Genomic DNA, 25,983 nt, shown 5'->3' with positions numbered 1-25,983 from the left:
CTGAAACTGTCAGGGTCTTGTGATATACTAGTGACTCTTAATACAGACCTTTGTGTCTCAGTAAATACAAGATTAATATTTTCTTATTGGAAACTAATATTTATAGAGCAGTTATTCTAATATGGCCTACATTTTAACAGCAGCAACGTGCACAGGAAAGGAGAGGAGAAAAATAAAATCTTAAAAGTTGCTTTTCTGGGGTGCCTGGGTGGCTCAGTTGGTTAAAGAGTCCACCTCTTGATCTCAGGTCATGATCTCACAGTTGTGAGACTGAGCTTGGCATAGGGCTCCAAGCAGGGAGCGCGCGCCTGCTCACTCTCTCAAAAAAAAAAAAAAAAAGATGGAAGATTGCAATAAAAGAATAATTTTTAAAAAGTTGCTTTTCCAATACAGAGAATAATAAAGTAGAGGAAAACTTTTAATCTTTTATAACAACCTTCACAACAAAAAGTAATTTGGGCTGGGGAGGTACTTCCTTTAGAGATGTAGAGAGTAAGGAAGAAGGATAAAGCAAGCAGTATTCTTGTCTGCCATGAGTCAGAAGAGTAAAAGCAGAGATAAGTAGTGGCAATAGAAAGGGAAGAGACAGGCCAATCCCTGGAGCTGACTAAAAGAAAAAAGAAAATGACTAAGGAATTTCTTTCTGGGAATCTATGTTTACATCCCAACAATCCTGTGCTGGTCCTAACCCTATCTTAATCAGGAGCTCCTATCCCAAGTCACATGTGCTAGCAATAGTGTTCCAGTGTCTGAAAGTGAAAATTTTGCCTACCCTAATATCAATAGATCCTCCCTTCCTTGAGGTGCCAAGGTGTCTCTCTTGTGGAGAGGAATGGCCATGTAACACAATTCTGGCCAACAACACAAAAGATGAGGGCTTCTAGGAAAGTTCAATTTTCTTGGTGTAGGTAATACCCCCAGTTTCTTCTTGCTCTTTCTTCCTGCCTGGAATGCAGACTTGATGGCTGAAGATCTAGCAGTTATTCCATAAGCAGGAGGACAAGAGAAGGTATCTTTGATACCTCAAAGATAGTGTCACAGAAAGGATCACTAAGGACCGCATGAAATCAGTCTACCAATGCAGGATGCTCTGCTTCTCGATCTCTTGTTAAATGAGAAAAGAAATTAATCCTACTTTGTTAAAACCACTATTATTTGGGTTTTCTGGTACACAGAGCCAAATTCAGTCCCCAACTGATACATTCCTGTTCCCAAGTGGAGCATGTAGGAAGAGGTAAGAGCAGCAATCTTCAGTTTTACTGTAGGAATACCCCAATTTGAAACCTGAAATCTGCTATTATTCATAGTGGTTTAATTTTCATTGCATTTTAGATACACCATCATATTAAGTGTCTTTTACAGGCTGGCCTAAATACCTATGGTAAAATGCCTGTTGGGCTCCACACTCAGAATCTGGAAAAACAACCCATTCCTAAATTAGAAAGAAACATTCTCACAGAGAGTTAACAAAAGTCTAAAAATCAACTTAAATAAAAGACGGAAGTCTATTCCATTAGATTTTTCTTTTCAGATAACTTTATAACAAGATCTGCTGACACATAATTTTTAATTCAAATTATGTGCTTGCAGTTCCAAATATTTTCCATTGTTTAACTGAAAACATTTAACTTTAAACGTATTAACACTTAGAATGTATCTTGGTTATACATAAAGAACATGCTAAAAACAACTTTTTAAAATTTCTAAGGACAAAAATAGGTCAGGATTGTTTTAAAAGTTATGAAGGGGGGCAGCTGTAATTGCCTAGGAACGTGTAACCACACAATGTCAAACACATGCCCAGGGCGTGCAGTGGGGCCTCCAAGGAGATGCATGCTCACAGAAATATGGGACAGAGAGGGTGATGTTTCTGACCTACAATTAATTTTTGAAAACAGGAAAAAAGAAATAGTAGGCCCTTCAACAGAAGAGTGAGGTGGAAAAATCTCACGGTGGTAAGCTCTGTCTTATGTGATTGCGGTTGCTATGGCAAATACTTTTTTTAAACACAGAAAGAACAATCACATTAAACTGACATCAATTTCTCCAGTTGCAGCTGAATTCTGACCCTAGCTTATATAAAAATATTTTTATTTTATTAATAAATTTAATGTTCCAAATTACCTTGTCCTCAATTTTGGCCCCAATTCCTTCAACTACCTGCTGTGGAACTAAGAATTCTTTAGCAATAAAGACTAAAATAATCACCACTCAATCCCTTTGTGCATTTGAAAGTTTAAAGAAAGAAAAATTGTTTTGCTTCTCCTTCACACATTCCCCAGAACATGTACAAGGAAACTAAACTGTGTGAATATAATACCTTTAGCAAATATGCCAGTCATTAACTTTCTTAATTTGCACATGTCTTCTAAGCAGGTGAAATGTCTTCATGGGAATTTAAATATATAAAGGAATTTCAAAAATACTTTAACGAAATGTAATTTGTTTAATTTTTAATTTCTTAACATGATGATGACAAAGGCACTTAAGTGTAGGGAATGAAATAACAATTAATCACAACTTTAGCCTAAGATATTTTCACATCAAAGGAATTTATGAATATTACCTAATTTGATCTTCTAAAAATATTTTAAGATGTGGGTGTTCTACCTGATTAATGATCTTGGAAATCTGTTCTTTAATTTGCTGCCAGGAATACAGTGAATATACATAAAAGCCAGGATGTTAGTACAGAAGCTACTGACATCAGCTTTTTCTTAACTTCATCGGACTATTTTAAAACAAAGGAGGATACAGACAACATGGAGAAGATCCAGAGGCTATTCATAAAAAAGATTAAAAGCTTAGAAAATAATACCTGCACAAAGGTTAAAGGGACTGAAATTCTTCAGCCAGAAAAAGTCTGAGGACACCATTTAATAAGCATCCAAGTATACAAGAAGGGTTCTTCCCCAGAAAATAGTGACCAGCTGTTTTCCATCTCCAATGAGGGCAGAATAAAGGAAAACAGACAAATTGAAGCCCAAGGATTTTAGTTAAATAAAAGGGATGATTTCCTGTCTGAGTAATGAGCATTGTAATGGCCACTGTGTGTCTATGGAAATCTTCCTTCAGAGGCCTTTACAAGAAAGACAGATTTTCATTTGTGCAAGGAAGACTCCTATTTCACAGGCTTGTCTGTGCTTTTGCTAGTAAAAGAGGTATCCTATGACCAAAATACCTACACTAACAGACCCAAGCTGGGTCACACATCATTGAACATTCCACGGACCAAGAGCACACAGAAGAGCAGACCATATTCAGTACCGGCAGGTAACTCAAAACCACTGTAGCCTCACATTTGCTGGACATTTTGTATTTCTGTGAAGAGAAATCAAGGGCTGCTAACTGCTCATATCATTACGGGTATGTGCACCCAGCTGCAGGCGGGAGCGGTAGTTTACTGTTGTCACTTTTATTGCTATGTCACGGGCAAGATCAATCTTACCAATTAAAGATGCATACAAAAGTTTTTCATGAAAGAATGGTAAGATCTCTGATCTCCCCTACCCTGGTTAATTGTTTCTTGGCATCTCAAATTCCATCCTTAGTGATTTACTCCTTTGGTTCAAAGCTCTGGAATTTTGGAGGAAAAGACTCATGAACATAAAACATTATTAATCATTTTATACCTACATGTCTGATGCTTTCCTAAAACAGGTTTTGGGAGAAAGTGAGAAGGAATGGAACTGAACCAGAGCTGCGAGAGAAGATGTTATTTAGCAAAGAAGGGGCCAGGGAGGCTGTTGCTCCGAGCAAATGGTCTCTCATTTACAATTTTGTTCAAGGACATCAGATGAATGAGGGAGCAGGAATACACAGGGGTCAGTGTCCCCTTCTTGGTATCTCTCCTAAACCCTTTTAAAATCAATCTAGGATCTATTTCTAGGATACACTCCTAAAAATCTAAAGCAGAACCTAACTGGCTTTCTCTTAGTAATTAAGTGAAATTACATAAATGTGCTGTCCAAAATGAAACAATAAAACTGTGAAATATTTTTAAAATCACTATGTATTATAAATATATGAAAAGAAAATATTTATAACATACATACTCAATTATAATAACTTAACCCAACATTTCATCATTGACAAACAGGTTATGAAGGTTAATATAAATAATATAAAAGATAAACACGAAAATGGGTAATTTCTCCACCCATTCTTAATACAACATGGCCTCCACTAACTTTACCATCTGAGTCACTCACTCTCTACTGAATATGCTCCACTGTGTCTCCACCCCTCCTATATACTCCAGATAAGTTCTAGGCATTGAGAACAGAGTGAAGCTGCTTATTTCCTTGCTCTAAAATGTGGTTATTAGTCCTAGCTGCACCTCAGAAGTACCTGTACAGTTTTACTGTTTTGATTTTTTGATTTATTTTTTAAATTGAGATGCCCAGGCCCTACTCTGGCCTGCAGAACCAGTATCTCCGAGGGGCTCCTACTATGATATACACTTCTGAGGTTAGCTACATGGACCCAGGAGCAGGGTTTATCTTGTAAATCAAGCCCACTGCTCCAGTGTGTGGAGATCTCTTAAGATCCTAATCGCGTCTTAGAATGTTATTTATATTTTGCTCCACTTCACGTCATTTGCAATTCCAACAGACTTTCACTGTACAGCTTCATCCAAGTTTCCATAAAAAATGTTAAGCTCAGCCAGCGCTGAGGCCTATGCCCTATAGCATACAATGAGAAATCTTCTCCTTGACAGTTTAAGACTGAACACTACGGCTGACTGAAATTTAGCAACCACTGCCATTGCCTCTGGTAAGCCTTCTTATTGTACAGGTGGGAAAGCTAAACACTGCATTTCCTAGAACTCCCTGCACCTTATCCTGGATAAGTGCACTTTTTCATGATTGGAAAAGAAGGGAGGCAGAAGCCATGAGCCTCTGACAAGCACAGTACTCAAGAGGTAAGGGTTTCTTAGAGCAGCATGCCAGCGTCCAGTCAACAGCCTCACAGGTTGCAGTAGCCCTGGTAGCATTCTAATCCCTGAAGGGCAACAGGGCTTGAGCTCAGTCTGTATCACTGAACTCCAGAGGCCAATGGCAGCCTCTGGATTCACTGCCTTCCTGACTGCAGCAGCTATATATTCCATCCAGGGCCACTCCTGTGAGGTAGAGGCATTCCTGGAGGCCTAGTCTACACAGCCCTCTTTTCCAACGTTTCCACCAATTTTGTTAGTAGTCACATCTCTGACTTAAATCTCTTTATGTTTAAAATGCCCAGAGCAGTTTCTGTTTCCTCCAATAAATGCTGACTGATACAAGCCCATGTAGCTGTAACCATTCAACCCTCATAACAGAACCATCAGCCAGTTCATACTACATAGTGGCTACCAGGATAGCATCAGAAACCTTGTCAAATACTTTTCCAAAATCCTAAAACACAATATCCAAACCCACAATTTCCTCTGACCTATATAAGCTTAGCCATGCTGTCAAAAAAAGGAAATTCTATTATTTTGGTATAATTCGTTCCCAGCGAACTATGCAAAGTTGTACTAATCTCAGTCTCCTTTCCTAAAGCATTTATAGATATTCTACACTCCTGCCCTAAAGGGATGTCAAGCTCACCAGCCCCTGAGTAGTGATGTTGATCTGGGGGCCAAACCAAGGTCTGTATATTGATTCCACTGCTTACTTGCTGTAAGACCTTGGACAAGTCACTTCACATCCCCAAGTCTCAGTTTCCTCAGGGGCAAATGGTAGTAATGATACTACTCTACAGGGTCCTTGTGAGGGGTCAGTAAGATCATGTATGCAAAGTCCTGAGCACAACGATGGCCTATGCCAGACCCTCCACTAATGACAGCTATAATTTGAGAAATCCACCCTTTTTTCTCTTTTCTGAAAATAAAAAATTACAATAAAATTTAAATTTACTCTTTCATGTCTCTTGTGACGCTTTCATGCATTTTTCATTTTTCTCAGAGACATCAAATTTCACGAACAGTGGAACATAGTTCTCTCACTTGAAAGTTATCTCAACACACATTATCGATCATACCTCTACTTGCAGATCCTCAGATCAGCTGAGCGATCCCTTCCCATCTCCTCATCTTGCCATTCAAATAGTTCATATTTATGTTTGTGCTACCCTGTTCATTTTGGGGGTCATTATTCCCCATAGCACCCCCTCTGGCTATCTTACTGAATAACTAGAAATGGAGCGAGGTCTTAGAGGAAGGAGGGGAGGGTGGGAGCAAGAGTTTGCCCTGGGAAGGAAAAGGACTGGCTCACTGCTCACTGGCTCAACATGTGCAGTCCCGGGAAGCCCAGGCCTCCCTCACCGTGCAGGAAGCAGGGCTCCAGTTTCCCAAGCTGCTGGAAGGCCAAACTGACAGAGGATCAGATGGAGATTATTTCTTATTGGTGACCTACTCTGCTATGTGCTTGATATATCTACCTAAGTTAATCTGCACTCACACACAAACACACATCCACAAAAGACCAGAAAAACAAATATACATCACTGAAGCTCAGAAAAGATGAACACAGTTAAACGTGGTCTGACTTTAAGTCCCATGGTCTTCTCAGTACACCACATCATTTGTTCAGAAAAGATTTGATGAATTTCTACTATTGTGCTGGATACTGCCTTAAGCACTGGGAATACAGTGGAGTAAACAGATAATCACACAGAAACAAGCAATTACAATACGGTGTGACAGATGCTATTCCGAGGAACAGCATGAAGTGAGCTGGCAGCCTACGGGAGGGGCACCATCCCCCAGCTGGGTCAGTGAGGGAAGCAGCCCCTTGACTGAGCCTGAGAGGATGAATATGAAGTAGCCAAGGAATCAGCAGTCCAAACAGAGGGGCTGTGCAGTGCAAAAGCCCAAAGGTATGAAAGAGCATTCTAAAAGCTGAGGAGCTGGAAGAAGGCTGGACAGGGAATAATGAGCCATGAAACAGAAAGGTGAGCAGACACCAGAGTGTCTACTGCCCTTTAATCCGTGTTGGGCTTTAAGTGAGAGCAATGGGGAGTTGCTGGAGAGCCATAAGCAGAAGAGAGAGATGCTGGATCTGGGGGGGGGGGGGGGGGGCTAAGGATGGAGGCAGGGGATCAATTAGGAAGCCTTTCATGTGAGAGACTATGAGGATCTACACTAGGGAAATGCCAGCAGAGATGGTGGGAAGAGGGCAGAGAGATTCAGGAGGCAGAACTCGAGATGATATTAATTCAGGGAGGGGTGAGAAAGAGAGAGAAGTTAAGGACGACTCTAAATTTCCTATCTTATTCCAAAGTCTATGCTTAAAAACATCCGTATAGTCCTTCTATATTCTCAAATGATAACGTTTAATTTTTCTTTTCTATGAAGCAGAAAGCAAGGTCACCTATTGAAACTGAGAGGAGAGGTGGGCAGGAAGAGACTTAGTGAAGGTCTAAAATAGCCACTTTGCAGGAGAAAGAGCTGAGGCAGAGAAACACAGGCTCCAGGAAAGTTCTGAAGGCCCTGAACTGGTGATCCATCTACATAGATCTGAGATTGCTTCCATCAGCACTCAGCAGCCATGGTGAAGATGCCCAGAATACGGACAAAGACACTGATCCACAGTCACATTTTGTCAGGAGGGGCAGAAGAGAAAGAGAATAGGGCAAAAAAGTTAAGGATATGAATAAGCAAGTAGCTAAAGCTATAAAACATAATCTCTAAACTGACTGGAAAATGTGGCTCTTCCTCAGATACCTACAGAGACAGTTTCCTCTCCGGGCAATCAGAGCTACCAATCCAGCCCCAGCTCTGTGAGACCAGAAAGTTCCACCACAGAAACTGAGCTGTATAGATCTAAGCTGAACATGGTAAAAGACCCCAGTCTTTCTCTTTCCTGAAACAATCACTCTCCCAGAATCACTCCCAAAGATACAATCTCTAGTATCTCATAAATTTGATGACAACGGATTCTTGACCTGGTCCTAATCTACTACCTTCAGGATGGAAAGTCCCAAATGTTTATTCCTTTAATGACAACCAACCTGCTTTGCACCTACTGTCAAACATTCATAAGTCCAACTGGATAAAGTACAATATATGAAGAAGGAGAGACCCAGGGATAAATACTGGCTGGTGCCAGATTGTGAAAGACCTTGGTTACCAAGCTGAAGCCTGGACATCCTGTGGGTTATGAGGAGGCCCCAGGGAGATATGAGTGGGAGTGATGGGAGAGGGAGGGTGAGAGGAATGCCATCATCACTGAAAACGGGTTTGGAGAGTTCTTCTGGGAACATGCCCTTATGCCTATTTTATTATTTTTTTAAAGTTTATGTATTTGAGACAGACAGAGAGTCAGCAGGGGGAGGGGCAGAGAGAGGGAGAGGGGGAATCCCAAGCAGGCTCTGCACTGTCAACGCAGAGTCCGACGTGGGGCTTGAACCCATGAACCATGAGATCATGACCTGAGCTGAAAGTCTAACACTTAACCAACTGAGCGACCCAGGTGCCCCATGCCCATTTAAAAACAGATCAAATTTTAAATATTTTTTGTCACTATTCTCTACTTACTTTCAAGAGATCTTTTAATAATTTTGCTTCCTATAGTCATACCACCACATCTTTCAGAAGTAAGGAAAACAAATCCATAAATTCTAGCTTCATGAATAAAGGTATAAAAGAATATGCAAACATAATTTAAGCTGACAAGAATATGGTAACTCATTTGAAACTCCAACAGGAAAGATTATGGAAATCAGGATCTTCAGCACACAATATAACATTCTAGACATCTTAGAAAATTAAAAATAATATATTGCTATAATGTGTTTGGGGAACAAAAATGCTGAAGACACATTAGCAAATGGGGCTTTGACATGACATAACCTGAGAGCTCAAACCAACTAATCTAAGACGTTTTAAAGAAGATTTAGATCATTTAAAAAAAAAAAAAAAAAAACAACCCAAAACTAATTATGTGGTTTCAGGAAAAGTAAGTTCTGCCTCAATAACTTCTTTATATTCTTTATTGCTATACTACAGGATGACAAACCCTGTGGGTTACACCAACATCACTTGATTAGACTTTTGGGAACACGTAAGTCCCACATTCTAGAATGATGTCTGAATTGCAGAAACTTAAATTACATGGAAAGTTGGCTCATGGGATTTAAGATTTGCTAAAGCACATAAACAACTGCAAGCATATAAACTGCTATCTGCTCAACTTAAAAATGAGCTTTCAGTAAAATGTCTATGGCCTAACAAAATCATACTTAGGACATAAAATTATATACTGAGTGGTTTCTGTGGCTGTCAAAGCTAAAACTCGCTACAAAAAGTATGTGGAAATCTGCACTGATAATTTAATGCATGCCGTCTGATAAATCATCATCACAGAGCCCTTCCTTGAAATATAATCCAACATGAATTAGATGCTATAAAAACTCATTTTTAATAACCACTGCTTATATACTGATGTTCAACTCTGTGACTGCACAGAAAAAGTTGTTTATGTAGTTTTGTAGGGGGCTCAGTAGCTCTCCAGAAGATGCAGCGAAGCGCTCAATGATCACCTAACTGGTCTGCTAAGGATTATAGTTTTACTAAAAGAAATTTTACCAGCTGTGGAAAAGCGATGCTACATGCTGAGGGGTAATATGTTGTAAACTGTCTTATCATAGGGTCTTTTTAATCTGCAAGGATTTAACTTCTACCCTACCACTTTGGAAGCTACAAGACCATCCGACACAGTTGGGTAAGCATGGTACGGATGCAGAAGGCCTCCTGCAGTCAGAAGCCTAGCTACGAATACAATTTTTAGGCTGCTTTCCAGGGCAAAGGCTCAGGAGACTCACCAGTTGTGGGAGATTAAAAAAAAATTCATATCCCTTTCCCAATTCCCACCCAGGATTAACTATGTGGCAATCTGCTTGCATTTTGTGCTTCATGACCCTCCCTTTCAAAGAATACAACCATAATGTGCTATACGTACCAGGAAATGTGAAGAAAGCAAGAGCAGTGAACAAATGGCTTGAAGCCATGAGGTAAGACTCACCAAACAGCCTCACAGGGGGAGTAGCAAAAAGAAAGGGGTATGCAAAAAGAAAACAGACATGTCACAGAGAAAACTGCTGCCTATTTCCACGTTACAATAGTAGCAAATCACTTGAATATTTATAACTTTCTAGGCTCCATAATGCAAGAAATCATGTATTACTGCTTTTGTGCCATTCAGAAGCAGTGCTGTGCAGTGGAAAACAGCCTAGTGCTTAGATTTTGACATTGACCACACATGACCAGGGTAGGAGGGGGAAGAGGAGGGTCAGTAGGTATCAAGAGATAATTAATCTGCTTTTGCCTACAACTGTGAAATCACAATGTCCTACCCTGTTAACTGCAATCTTAAAAGGTACAAAAAGAAATGCTAGTCTGCAAAAGTATCTCTGTCTTCATCACTCTGTAAGCAATGGAGATCAGAGAGAATGTCTTAATCGTCATTTTAGCCCCTGCAGCATGCCTGGCACTGTGCCTCACACATGACAAGCAGCAGTAAATATGCACTGAACTGAATTTTCGGCATGAGTAAGCCCGTCTCTTGATCCTTCTTTCCAATGTTTCTTCTTTTCCCAACCAAGACCTTGTTTCTTCTCTTACCTTGCATCCTCTGTCATCTGTGGCTTAACTGATAATTTAGAAAACATGAAATAATATTATGTTGTATTTATTGGAACAGAATTTTATGTTCACTTTTTTACTGAGGAGGTAAATGTTAGGAACATTAACCTTTTTTTTTTTTTTTTTTTTAATGTTTATTTATTTCTGAGAGAGACAGAAACAGAGCATGAGCAGGGAAGGGGCAGAGACAAACGGAGGCACAGAATCCAAAACAGGCTCCAGGCTCTGAGCTGTCAGCACAAAGCCTGATGCGGGGCTTGAACTCATGAGCCACGAGATCATGACCTGAGCTGAAGTCAGAGGCTCAACCGACCGAGCCACTGAGGTGCCCCAGGAACGCTATGTTTTTATCTCTAAAATACTTTACAAATTAAATTAAGCTATGGGTTAGTATCTTTTAACAGAAAAAGTTCCATAACCCTAAGTTAAAGATGTGCTGCTTTCTGCCATATTAAATTTTTTAAAATTTACTTATGCCATACTCTCCTTACCGCTAAATGATGCCCGGAAACAAAATTTTCCACAACTGGCTATAAAAAGACAAAATGTATCCTAGTTTCAATAGGAAGTGTACTTCTATAGAAGATAGAAAATTAATATTCAATGGGAAAAAGCCACATACTTTTCATAGTCCCATCTTCTTCTTCTTCGTCTTCACTGTTTATAACCATGGTCCCCAGGTCAGATTCTAACATGGTGCTGTTATGTTCAATCATGGTCTGGGCCCCTTCACTCATCGTGCTCGTGGCCTTCATCGTGCCCACACTTTCTGAACTAGTCTTCACCATGGTGTGGGAGTCCAGCTCATCTTCATCCTGCAAGCAAAATACTGCAGTGAAGGAAGACTTTTCTAAAACGGCCAGATTTCTTAATTCTTCACAATATGACAAGCATATGATACTTTTTTAATTGAAGTATAGTTGATACACAATGTTACATTAGTTTCAAGTGCACAACATAGCGATCTAACGTCTCTGTCTATTATGCTATGGTCACCACAAGTGTAGCTACTGTCTGTCACCACACAGCACTATCACCCTACCGTTGGCTATATTCTCTATGCCACACCTTTCATCTCCATGACTTATTTACTCCATAACTGAAAACCTGTAGCTCCCACTCCCTTTCACCCATTTTGCCCATCTCCCTCTTAATGTTATTACTATATTTCAAAATAATTTAATATAACGTTAATTTAATGTAATATTAATATATCTGATATATTTAATAATATTAATGTATAATACATTATAGTAATATAATTAACTTGATATACTTAATATAATATCAATATCGCTTTCAATAATGAAAATACTAATATAGCTAATTTTAATATACAGACATACATACAAATGTTATCATAAGAGCCCAAGTTATCCAAAATAATCTAAAGTTTTAGGTAAAGCTCAAGCAACAGAATTTCTATTGGATGAAATAGAAGGCTGCTAGCTATTTTTTAAAAATTTTTAAAAAATGTTTACTTATTTTTGACAGAGAGACAGAGCACGAGCAGGGGAGGGGCAAAGAGAGAGGGAGACACAGAATCTGAAGCAGGCTCCAGGCCCTGAGCTGTCAGCACAGAGCCCGATGCGGGGCTGAACTCACAGACCTCGAGATGAAGACCTGAGGTGAAGTCAGACACTCAACCGACTGACTCACCCAGGCGCCCCTAGCTATTTTTAAAATAAGGATTAAGATAGGTAAATTACCAACACATGCAAAACAAAGAATACAGTGACCAAAAAAATATGAGACAGCACATTAAAGACAGAACATGTTGGCACTATTCTAACAGTCATGTTTACAAAACTTCGTACAAAGGCCATTAGCTTTTTTCTTGTTAAAATTGTGATAAATACACATAAAATTTAACATGTTAATAACTTTCAGTGCGTATTTCTGAGGCATTAAGTACATTCACAGTATTATGCAATCATCACTAATATCCATTTGCAGAACTTTTTCATTATCCCAAACAGAAACCCTGTGCCCATTAAAAAATAACTCCTCATTCTCCCCTTTTCCCAATCTCCAGTAACCTCTCTTCTCCTCGCTGTTACTATGAATTTGTCTATTCTAGGTACCTCATATAATAGAATCAAACAATATATGGCCTTTTGTGTCTGGCTTATTTCACTTGGCATGTTTTCAAGGTTCATCTATGTCGTAGCATGTGTCAGAATTTCATTCCTTTTCAAGACTGAATGATATTCCATTTATATATATACACACACACCACATTTGTTTATCCATTCATTTGTTGATGAACATTAGGCTATTTACACCTTTTGGTTATTATAAATAATGCTGCAATGAACACTCGTGTACAAGTATCTATTTCAGTCCCTGCTCTCAATTATTTTGGGTATAAACCTAGAAGTGCAATTCTATATCATATGGTAATTCTTTTTTAATTTTTGAGAAACCACCAAATTGTTGCTCCCAGTTGCTACACCATTTTGCATTCTCACCAACAGTGCACAAAGTTCCATTTTCTCCACATTGTCACCAAGACTTGTTATTTTCTAGTTTTTTTGATAACAGCCATCCTAGTGGATATGTGGTATCTCATTGTAGTTTGATTTGCATTTCCCTAATGATGCTGAGCATCTTTTCATGTGCTTACTGACCATTCATATATCTTCTCTAGAGAAATGTCTATTTAAGTCCTTTGCCCATTTTTGATATAGGTTGTTTTTTGTTGTTGAGTTGCAGGAGATCATTGTATATTCTAGATATTAACCCCTTAGCAGATACATGATTTCCAAGTATTTCTCCCCATTTTGTAGGTTGCCTTTTCACTTTCTCGATGGTTCCTTTGATGCACACGTTTTTAATTTTGATAAAGTCAAAGTTATCTGTTTTCTTTTGTTGCCTGTGTTTTCATTGTCTTATCGTAGCCATTAGTTTTTAAATGTAAATTCACAGAAAGATCAAATCAGTAATATAAATATGAACCAAAAACTGCTCTTTAGAATGTTCGTCAAAAGATAAACTGAAATTGGGCCATAAAAATAAACTAACAAATTCTGTTTGAGAAACCAGACAAAATGTTACTTGGAAAAACTTGATACATACTGTGAAATTCATTTACATACATTCCACTTTAGGTAGAAACAAGCAAAACCTAATTCTGACAGAGGTCAAATGCGAATACAGAGAATAGGAACGTTGTCAGCTCTTTGATGGCCCTTCCTCTTCCTGAACCTGCATGATAAATTCAGCATATCTCTCAAAGGTCTTTTGTGCTTCTTTCACAAGGTTCTCTTTTATTTATTTATTTATTTATTTATTTATTTATTTATTTATTTATTTATTATTTAATATGAAATTTATTGTCAAATTGGTTTCCATACAACACCCAGTGCTCATCCCAACAAGTGCCCTCCTCAGTGCCCATCACCCACTTTCCCCTCCCTACCACCCCCCATCAACCCTCAGTTTATTCTCAGCTTCTCTTTTAGATGACTTCGTCATTCTTATGCTTCGACTATCTAACATGTTGAAGGCTCCCAAATCCCGAAATCTTCCTGAACTTATTACTTAAATGCTTAATGACGTTTAAAACTCGACAATCCCAAATCAGATATCATCTCATCCACCTCTTTAGTCTCTCCTGTCTGCCTCCATCCCCAACAACGACCACTACAAAGCACAGTAATCTGCATTAGCTACCCAAGAGTAAAAAATCAACAGGTCTTCTTAGGTTCATTCTGTCTTTGATTCTCTATATCAACAGAGTTCTGTATATCAACTGTTACTGAGTAAATTCCTGATTGCCTCATACTTGGGTGAATGCAAGAAAAGCTCCCTGACTAAAGAGTCTCTCCCACCCTGACCTTCTAGAATCAGACAGATTCCTGGCTTGAATCACTTAAGAGACATAAGACCTCTAGGTAAACAATTTAAACTCTCTAAACTTTAGTTTCTTTCATTGGAGTTATGATGATTAAATGAGAAAAAACATGCAAAATGCCTACATATTACTAGAACAAAGTAGTTTCACACTTTCTTCAAAGCCCATATACCATACAAATCTTTCTTAAAAACGATTGTACCATAATATCCTACTGAAATCTCTAATGGCCATAGTTCTTGCCTGCCTTAAAAGCTAAACACTTCTGCCTCATTTTAATGTCTTCTATGTTATCCTATTTTATCTGTTATCCTATTTTATCCTCCATTTTACTCAGGCCAACCTTAACTGAGTCTCCAGCTGCTATAAACCCATGTCACACTATGCTCATTAAGACCTGTTCTTTCTTTGTTCACGTCTTCTTCTCCACTCAGAATGCTCTTTCCTCTCTGTCCATTCTAACTAAATCCTATAGTCTCAGATCAAGTATCTACTGCCTTCATCGCTAATTTAGTCCTTATTAATTATCCTCTTTTCTAATCTTCTAGAGAATTTATAAGCTGCATCACACACTTCTGCATTTAAATTTATGCTCTCATATTGTGAATAACTGCTTTGTAAAATCTTTTAGAAATATAAGTATCTTATAGATAAGAATACCTTACAGTACCTCCGAATCTACTCCAGTGTTTCATTCGGTATTCCATATACAGTAAGCATTCCTTACATATTTACTTTACACAGAACTATAAAATCATGAGCCTTTAACAATTCAACCCCTCATTTTATTTATGAAAAAAATGAGATTCATAGAAAGCAAGAGACATCCCTAAGGACACATATCTATTTAAAAGCAAAGTGGGAGTAAGAAACTAGTTCTTATATTTCTTAGTCTATTACTCCACTAAATGCATGTATCTTACTTACATTTAAATTTTGATCCACTTGAATGCTTAAGTTAGAGGTACAGGCTTACAAATTTAACAGCTTATGTCACCAGCGCCTATTCCCAAAGAGTCCACACAAATTATTTGGTCCATTCTCGTGAAACCATCTTCTCTTATTTGTACTATTAAAAACAGTACAATTATACTGTATGATTTAAAAATTATAAACCATACATGTAAACTATATATATAAACTGTTAAAAATTATAAGCTGTTAAAAACCATTAAAAAATGGCCTCTGCATAGTTTTCTCTGTTCCACTCTTGCCCACTTTAGTCTCTCAAAGGCAGATTGATCCTTTCAAAAGATAAATCAATCATTTCATGTTACTCTCCTGCTCAAAACCCTGCTCTTGGCCTCCTATCACACTTAGAATAAAATCCAGAATCTTTATCAGCCAAATGTGATCTGGTTCAGTAACATCTGCCAATCCTATCTCCTATCACATTCCTTCTCACTCACCAAGTTCCATCCTTGGCTGTTTCTTGAGCATTCTAAGCATGTTCCTCCTCGAGCCTTTAAATTGGCTGATCTTTCAACCTGGAATGCTCCTCCACAAGACAGCTTTATTCTTTACTTAACTCAAGTCTCTACTTAGATGTCACCACCTTAGTGAGGCTTTTTCTGACCACCAAGCTGAAAGCAACGTCTCCATCAATCTTTTATCCTTCTGTATTCTTCATAGCCTCTACTTGGCTTCTCTACCACTAGAATATAGGTTTGATGAAGGCAGAGGCTTCTTTTTCATCGATGAATCTCCAATGCTTAGAACACCTATCACACAATAGGTACTTAATAAGAACTTATTTAATAAATGGATCAATTTATATTTTCACTTGTTAATTCATTCAGCAAGGATTTATTGTAAATTTGTAATATGTCAAGGAGTAGACCAGGCATTGGAGATACAAAGATAAATAAGAAAAATTCTGCTCCATTTTGGTTTTTTAAGGAGTCTGATGTCTAAGAGAAACTGACTGACGTGTAAGGGATAAATTACCAGGCGATTTGTTAAGTACCATGAGGAAAGTGACCTCTACCTCTGCCTCTAACAAATGAAAAAAGCCTCGCAGAGGAGGCTGCCCTTAAATTAGGTCAAAACGATACATACTATGTATGTAACAAATACACACAAATTTGGGTGACTGCTTTATATTACAGCTTCTTTTTATAGCAAAGCCACACTCAGACATCCCTTCTCAGCTCAGACACCCCAAGACTGAATTAAGTGCCATATTCTGTACTGTCAGAGCACCTTATGCTTATGCCACTCATATGCTTATTACGCAATACTGTAATTATCTATATACTTGACTTGTCCAAATCTCCCATTAGATTCTAAAACCTGTAAGTACAGTAACCAAATCTTGTTAACAGTTCTATTCCTGGCATCCAGCACAAAGCCTGTTCTTAGTACATACTTTATTAAACTAATGTTAAAGCCCTCATTATGAGGTAGTGCCAAAGCACAGAACTGAGGACAATGTTATACAAGGTTTTACGGGAGAATTTTATTTAACTTATTATTTTAAAGTACAGAATGGCTGGGGCGCCTGGGTGGCTCAGTCAGTTGAGCATCCGACTTTGGCTCAGGTCATGATCTTGCAGTTCGTGAGTTCGAGCCCCGTGTCAGGCTCTGTGCTGACAGCTCCAAGCCTGGAGCCTGCTTCGGATTCTGTCTCCCTCTCTCTGCCCCTTCCCTGCTCATGCTCTGTCTCTGTCTGTCTCTTAAAAATGAATAAATGTTAAAAAAATATTTTTAAATAAAATATAGAATGGCAACTGAAGAAACTGAGAGGGAAAATAATGCTATTAACTAGAATTATTAGTTGATCATTTTTTTAATAGTCATAAAAATAGTTACCAATGTGGGGCGCCTGGGTGGCGCAGTCGGTTAAGCGTCCGACTTCAGCCAGGTCACGATCTCGCGGTACGTGAGTTCGAGCCCCGCGTCGGGCTCTGGGCTGATGGCTCAGAGCCTGGAGCCTGTTTCCGATTCTGTGTCTCCCTCTCTCTCTGCCCCTCCCCCATTCATGCTCTGTCTCTCTCTGTCCCAAAAATAAATAAATGTTGAAAAAAAAAATTTTTTAAAAAAAATAGTTACCAATGAGTAGAAGAACTTACGCTAAAAACTTTTTGTAGGCTATTCCCATTTAATCCTCTTATTCATCCTGTGAGATATTATTAACCCCACTTTGTAAACAATGAACCTGAAATTCAAGTGAGTTTAATAATTTGTCTAAGGTCATACAACAAATAAGTAGAGGAATAAGGATTCTAACTAGGTCATTCTGATTCTGAAGCCCAAAATCTAACTTTCAATTTTATAAAGCTTTACAATTATTTACAGCATTTCTCAGGTCTAGCTGAATTTAATAGTGGTTAGCGGGAGCATGTCTCATTTTTGCTAAAAGATAAAGAAACTGACATACACATAAATAAACTGATTTGTACTTGGTCCGAAAGCTAATAAAAAAACCTGGAATTACTCTTTCTAGTAGACCCCACTGAGGAAGAAAGGAAACAACTGATTTTCTATCAGTTCTTTTAAAATATCAACTGCTAGTTTAGTACCTTATTTTATCATGTTTGCAACCAGTTTAATTACCAAAACACTGCATCTATTTTTATATGTGTGAGTCATTTGTCTCTCATCCTTGTAAGATTCAGTGCTGTGACAATTAACATAACATTTGGGTGACGGGCAACAATACTCTTAGTCTTCCTATATCCATATTAGATTTGAATCTACAATAATGAGGGCTGCACTTATGGATTCACACAACTGGCCCAGACAATCTATACAATTATAAAAACAATAAATCAAGTTTGGAAGCGATTGCTCTTATAGCATATTATCTTCACTGACAGTCACTTTGCTAAAGGATGCTAATCTAATTTACAAATTGACAGTAAATAAAAGAGCAATGCAGAAAAAAAAAAAAAAAGAATGAGGATCCAATTCACTAATGGGAGGGTGGCACCCAAACAGTAATTAATAAAGTACAGATGGAATGAGAACCAGTTTCTATGAAATTTGAAGACTTGAACACTAATAATGTGGTGATGGTGGTAAAAACTTTTCAGCAATACTTTTTACTTTTAAAAAATCATTAACTCTGAAATTATTCCTGGTATTTTAGATTATTATTAAAATTCCATTTGGTGCTTTTAACATTTTTACAATAAAACAGTTAAAATGTTTTTCCAAAGTCACACTTCATTTATATATATTTTGTTATTCCTCACAAAAGAAAAGCAGAAGAAAAACATGTTGATACTTTATAGAAAAAGGTCTGTGGAACAGATGCTTCTCCACTGTAGAAAGCAGCCAATTCCAGTAAGGAATACAATAGCATTTCAATCAGTGGTCATCATGTGCCAGGAATGCAAAACAGAGTACTGATGATAATCCAGGTTATGAATCATAAAATCCACATGGAATACAAATATTTGAAAACATTATTAGGAAATCCTACTCCATTGCTAAGATAGATTTATGCTGTAACAGTCTGAGAAATAATCAGATTTTGCGTTAGGTATCCCGACATATGCAAGATCTACTACTTTAAAGGATTTTCTAAATATTCAGCTACTCTTTGATATTAAAGATATTCACATAAACACATTAGAAAGCATTTGCCATTTGTAACATTGATGAGATAGACTACTCCTTAAATACGTGTTTTTCCAATTGGAAATACTCTATTTTATTTCCCTTCTTGAAATATTAAATACATCTTTACTGCTAGTACAATTACATAACAGCACATTATCAGCATACAGCAGTGATCTTAATGGTTTTGATTCAACTAGAGAATTCCACTGAGGATACATTCTGCTACAGCATACAAAATTTACTTTTATTTTTTTTCCAAAACGATTTTTTAGGAAAAAAGTGAACGTGTAAAATATATAAATGAACCAATTATATAAACAGTTGCAATATTATAGTGGTCTGGATATCTTTCAAACCTCTTAGAGGTGCTAATCAGGGATGACACTAAAACAGCAAATAATAAATGTAACAAACATACTATAAATGCATAACTGAACTCTTGAGACACTAAAGGAAATCCCCAAGGGCCCCAAATAGAGCTGGGAAACAGTGAGAATAACCTAAATCTGACCTCAGGGGCTGCCTTAGGGGCATAAGATGATGGGGGTGGGGTGGTAATAGGGTATCCATTTTAGTGGATAAAGGGAACAAGCGACAAGTCTTTGGGTTCTCTCCACAGTAGAACTGAAACCCCTGTATAAAGGTGGGGATCTTGAAAGTCTACATCCTCAGTGAAAGGGTGAACAAGAAAAAATGTACTCAAAGGCAGAGAAGACATGCAAACTTATTTGTCTCACTTCAGCTTTATGCAAAGATGGGAAGTGGGTGGTCGTGGGGCTTCCTTTTAGAAGGTATAGTTATGGGTTTTGGCTTTCTAACGTTACCCACAAGGTGTGGGGAACTTCATGCTGAGAAATTAGCCTAATGCAGTCCCACTATGGAAGTACCTGGGGTGCCTGATGGAAACAAACAAAAATATCCACCCTGGACAGGGACTCAAACTCAATCATCAACCCAGAAATAATCATTCTCAGAAATAAAACCCAGCTAGAGTTGAGCTCACAATCCAAAAGATAAGTAATGAATGAACAAGCTATCAAGAATGGGTAGAAACAACAAACACCAGAAGTAAGACTCCCTTCTCCCTTAAAATTAAGTTAGTCAACTTAGAAAGCTGCATCTTTCTAAGACAAAAATTTCTAGAATAAAAATTAGTAAAGAGTATACAGTGGCATTTTAGACTGGAAAAAACAAGCACAAAAGTAGAAATAATTCTGTCTAGAAGGGAAGGCGTTAAGTCATTCTGACTGCATTAACAAATGACCTACAGTTTACAGAGTGCTCTCAACACTGAGAAATGGAATAGGTTGGTCGGCAGAGGACTGACCGGAACCTTGGAGACTCAAGAATGAATGGAGGATAAGACTGGAGAAAGAGAACCTGGAGTCACAAGGTTATTACTGAAATCCAGATTTGAGGTAATCACAGCCTATACTGAAAGGTTTACAGAAACAGGAATCACAAGTCGAATCTGAAAGAAATCCTGAAAGAATCAATAGATTATGTAAACTTTCTGGTCAAATTATCAAAATAACTCCAATACTCTGAACCTAAAGAGATGAAACTGACTCGAGAAAAGTGTGAAAGGTTCTAATTTGAAAAGATGGAGAAGATAAAATAAATAATGCCAATTATTTATAACCAAAAAAATGACTTAATGGAATTTGCCACTTTCTCACATGATGAAGGCATTGAAATCTAATAATCAATTTGTGGTGAAAGGGTCAAATAGGAAATCAACAAGGCATGTAAGGTGCGACTTCAAGGGAATGGACATAAAACTGGGGAAAACTATGGCAGGAATCTTTCACTTTTCTCCCTGTGCATAACAAAATCCGAGGTTGTTGGTTACACTGCTAACCTGTGTCAATGATAAATTTGACTTATTACTTGAATTAGTAAAAGCAAAAATGAAAGGGTACTACTGCACATTTGCTTTTATGTCTCACATCCAAAAAGAGGGCTTTGTACCACTTAACTAAAAACACCTCTCTGCTACAGCAAGGTGAACGTACTGAAGTGACACGGGAACATTATCTTCAAATTCCACTTCCAAATACAGTAAAGAAGAGCACTTACCCCATTGCCCCTTTACCAACAAACCTTGTTTCTTTGTTACCAGTGAGATGGCTCACAGCAGAAGCAGCTGGTTAACTCTGGTCTCATTAGCTCCACATTCAACCCAACTGAGCTAAGAACTACTGAAAAAACATCAAAAATACTCTCTTTCAAACAGCTGCCCTTAAGCACCGCTTCAATGTCTGACAGGCCGAAAAAGGTAATAAATTGGTATTTACCAACAAAAGCTATTAAGATCTACAGTATCTGAGAATCTGTCCAACGAATGAACTGTCTTCTCATTGCTATAAGTAGGTGGTCCTTCTGTTTCACTGCAAGGCCAGCATACGAGCTTATTCAGCTGCTGTCTTTGACATACCTGTCTTTAACAAACAGAAACTTCTGCTTCATGGATCCTAACTTTTTGTATGTTCACAGGCATGTTTTAGAGTTACATCAAAGCATTCAAGATCTCCAAAAGTCATAAAAGACTTGTTCATCAGTACAAGCCTAAATGGTGAGAAGGCGTGTGGGCAGGACTTCAGAGGCTCCATGATGCAAGACTGCACAAGTTCTTGGCATTATATTAAAAGTTTCCAAACAAAAGATTATCTTACATCCCCTGTGCATAATACTGATATATAATACAGTAAATTAAAAAGTAAAAGCAACCTTAACCATGGTTTTTCTTTTTTCTCTTAGAGCCAAAATGATGTCAAAAGACTAACAAAATATAAAAATTAAAAAATCAACTATTTTAAAATAAAAATAACACCTTTAAAAATTGTTGTTACAAGCAGTTTATAAAAAATCCACAAGAGGGCACCAAAGACAAAACACTAGAACAAATTCCATTAATTGGAGATTTACAGATAATACAGGTTCATAAAACAGGTTATTATGTTTACTAACATACTATCAACACCTTTCAGAAAGAGGCTAGTGGCTCCCTGTCTTAAGCTGATATATTTTAAAATATAAGTATAGCCAAGTTATATTTTTAAACAAGCAATATTTGTTTCTTAAAGGACAGGTTGCCTACACTCAGTAATCTTCCCAATGACTTCCATACAATAGCAGGAGCTCAATGAATAGTTGCTGATTCCACAAAATTGACAGAAACATACAACAGGAAATATCAAACATTCATATTACTTTATCACTGCATTCTAAATTGTTTTATATTAAAAGATTTACAATTGTAGGGATGCCTGGGTGGCTCAGTCAGTTAAGCATCCGACTTTAGCTCAGGTCAGGATCTCATGGCTTATGAGTTTGAGCCCTGCATCAGGCTCTGTGCTGACAGCTCAAAAATAAATAAATGTTAAAAAATTTTAATAAAAAAAGATTTACAATTGTATATCTTATGTTTGTAGAACAAGGGCTAATTTGTCTTTGAAAAGAATTTTTTCTTTCCTGCATCCTTTCTTTTCTGTCCCTTTTCTATTCCATTATGATAGTGTTTAATAGCAAATAAAAACTTTAATACACACTTAACAGAAGAAACATCACTTATGTAAAGTTAGAAATGTAATATAAAATGATTTTGAGAAATCACTCTCCAAAGCATACAATTCAGAAGAAGACTACTAGCAATATTCATTTTAATGTGTGGTTTATGTAATACAAATGAAATTCTGGAGCAGAGAGGAGTTATCAGGGAAGCAAAAAACAAGCAATCTTCCTCTACACCCCCAACCAAATATTTATGACATTTGGCTTAAGAATTGCTGAAGGAAAATACTTCAGTACCAGTATGCACCTTAAATGCAAATACATTCTGTACTGATGATAATTGTGCGGCACTATGCTAAATAATAAGGGGTAAAAGTCAGGTAGAATCTACTATAGAGGTTGTATTATAAAGATAAGTAAATATATATAGCTGATGAATCAAAAATTACATATTTATATAATAAATTCTGTGTGCCATGCAGTGTACTAAAATATAGTCTTTGTCCTTGAGAAACGTACAGTTTAAAAAAAATTTTTTTTAATGTTTATTTATTTTTGGCGGAGAGAGAGACAGAGCATGAGTAGGAGAGGGGCAGAGAGAGAGGGAGACACAGAATCCAAAGCAGGCTCCAGGCTCCAGCACAGAGCCTGACGCGGGGCTCGAACTCACAGACCAAGAGATCGTGACCTGAGCCGAAGTCGGACGCTCAATGGGCTGAGCCACCCGGGCGCCCCAGAGAAACATACAGTTTAGTGGACAGAAGTAGAAAATAGACAAAGTGAGATAAATATTCTCATAGAGGTAAACACAGGGTACATTCAGGAACCATATAGAAGCACTTGTTCAGCTAAAGCTTAAAAGAGCATCATGAAAGATTCCCCCTTTCCAGAGGAATCATGGCCAAGATGACTCCTGAAAGATAAGGAGTTAATCAGGCAAATGAGGGTGAAGAAATGAGTCTAAGGAAAAGCAGCAACTTATAATTTGCTTTAAACACTTTTTGAGCAATCCTATTTTTGCTAATGGTTTTGCTACCAATTGCAAAAAGCCTGCTGATTCCTAATTACTTGCTCTCTCCCTGAGGCTTCAAACCTGCATATCCAACTGCCTGCTACACAAAATGACTTGGATGAGCCAGGGACACCTCAAATTAAAGCAAGTGCTAAAGCCATCTCATCTTACCCAGAAAGTCGCCTTGGAGAGAGTGCTGCTGGGAGAATATTTTGCCACAGTCTAAGGGGTAGAGAGAAAATGTGGGTGAGCGAAGAAACAAAGGCTCTGACTACTCTATCATGAGGTTTGTTAGTGAATCAGTTATTGTTGATTTTCTTCCCTGATTTTTTTTTTTTAAATGGTGAAAAACAACTACATTTGTAGTTTGAGGAGAAAGGCCCTAGAAAGAAGAGATACTATGACTGACAGAAAAGAAAAGGCAAGTAGAGAAGATACCCTTAAAGGAGGTAGGGGCGCCGGGGTGGCTCAGTCAGTTGTGTCCAACTTTGGTTCAGGTCATGATCTCAGTGTTCGTGAGCTCGGGCCCCATATCGGGCTCTGTGCTGACAGCTCAGAGTCTGGTGCCCACTTGGGATTCATGTGTCCCTCTCTCTCTGCCCCTCTCCTGCTTGCGTGCACGTACATGAGTGTGCGTTCTCTCTTGCTCTCAAAAAAATAAACATTAAAAAAATTTATAAAGGGAGGTAGAAGGAAAATCAAAGGGCAATAAAATAACAATGTTCTTTGTGCAGAGCTCTATCACAGTACTTTCATATTGTATTGTGATGAGTCATCAGTTCACTTGGTGTCTCACCCACCACACTACAATCTTCTTGTAGGCAAAAACCACATTTTAGTTTTATTCTATATGAATTTTTATGAGTGAAAAAAGATATATCATCTGAAACAGGGAGACAGAGAAAACTAGTGAGGATGCAGAAACATTAGAGTTAAAAGAAAACTGAGGTCTAGTTAGTTGCGGTAAGACAAAAAATATATACAAAAGTTATAAAGATTTATTTCTAAGTAAAAGGATTATTTATGCAGAAAATTTCAAAGAATCTACAAAAAACTCCTAGAACTGATAACCAAGTACAACAAGGTCATAGGATATAAGCACAATATAAAAATCATTTGCTTCCTATATATACCAGCAATAAAAAGGTGGAATTTGGAATCAAAATAATTTTTTTTTAAATCTCAAATGCCAACTCAAATTCCTTAGTTTTCTCAATGAAGCAACTCAGAATTTAGGCCAACTGATTGTAAGTCTGTAGTGTCATACTTTTGTTAAGGTGATTTGTATCTTGCTGTGTTCAGATGGAACAATGGTAGACCTTCGGTACTCAGTGGAGTTGAGGGTAGTTGGTTTCCTTCTTTCTTCCTTTTTAAAATTTTTTACTCAATTTATTTATTTATTTAAAAAAGTTTTTTGAACGTTTTTTCATTTTTGAGAGACAGAGAGAGTGCAAGCGGGGTGGGGCAGGGAGGGAGGGAGACACAGAATCCAAAGCAGGTCCAGGCTCTGTGCTGTTAGCACAGAGCCCGACGTGGGACTTGAACTCACAAGCTGTGAGATCATGACCTGAGCCAAGGTCGGAGGCTTAACCAACTGAGCCACCCAGGCACCCTTCAATTTATTTAAACAAAACAAAAAATTTTTAAGAAAGGTTCATCCATTTCTCTCACTCCCTCACCCCCTGCCTCCTGTAGCAACTAATCTGTTCTCTGTATCTATGAATGAGGTTTTTGATTTTTCTGTTCTTGTTTTTACTTATTAGATTCCACTTGTAAGAGAGATCATATGGTATTTGTCTTTCTCTGACATTTCACTTAGCATAAGTTCTATCCATGCTATCACATATGGCAAGATTCCTCTTTTTTTTTTAGAATATTCCATTATATACATAATAACACAATTTATTTATCCATTTACCCACTGATGGACACTTAGGTTGGTTACATATCTTGGCTGTTATAAATAATGCTGCAATCAACATGGGGAATGCACATATCTTTTCGAATTGTTTTTGTTTTCTTTGGGTAAGTATCAAAGAAGTACAATTTTTGGATCATATGATAGTTATATTTTTAATTCTTTGAGGAACCTCCATGCTGCTTTCCAGAATGGTTGCACCAATTTAATTTCCCACTAACAGTGCACCAGTGTTCCCTTGTCTCTACATCTTTGCCAGCACTTGCTATTTCTTGTCTTCTTGATAATAGGCATTCTAACAGGTGTGAGGTGATACATCATTGTGGTTTTGATTTGCATTCCCCTAATGATTAATGATGTTGAGCATCTTTCATGTACTTGGTGGCCATCTGTATGTCTTCTTTGAAATAAAGTCTATTCAGATCTTCTGCCCATTTTTTAATCGGATTGTTTGTGAGGCTTTCGCTATTAAGTAGTAGGAGTTCTGTATATAT

At 37.7% G+C, this 25,983-nt stretch overlaps 1 protein-coding gene across 1 annotated transcript in view; it reads right to left on the bottom strand.

Annotated features, from left to right (window-relative positions):
- The window catches only part of STK3 (serine/threonine kinase 3), a 287,866-nt gene that overhangs the window by 76,526 nt on the left and 185,357 nt on the right, over positions 1-25,983 (bottom strand). The window contains exon 9 of the mRNA XM_086694926.1: positions 11,247-11,439. Coding sequence (XP_086551052.1) covers positions 11,247-11,439 — 193 coding nt within the window. The remainder of the gene's footprint in view (positions 1-11,246; positions 11,440-25,983) is intronic.

This window comes from Puma concolor, chromosome F2 (genome assembly GCF_028749965.1).
Source record: "Puma concolor isolate L17-30 chromosome F2, mPumCon1.1.hap2, whole genome shotgun sequence".
Classification (NCBI taxonomy): domain Eukaryota; kingdom Metazoa; phylum Chordata; class Mammalia; order Carnivora; family Felidae; genus Puma; species Puma concolor.
This window is presented reverse-complemented; position numbering and strand designations above follow the sequence as displayed.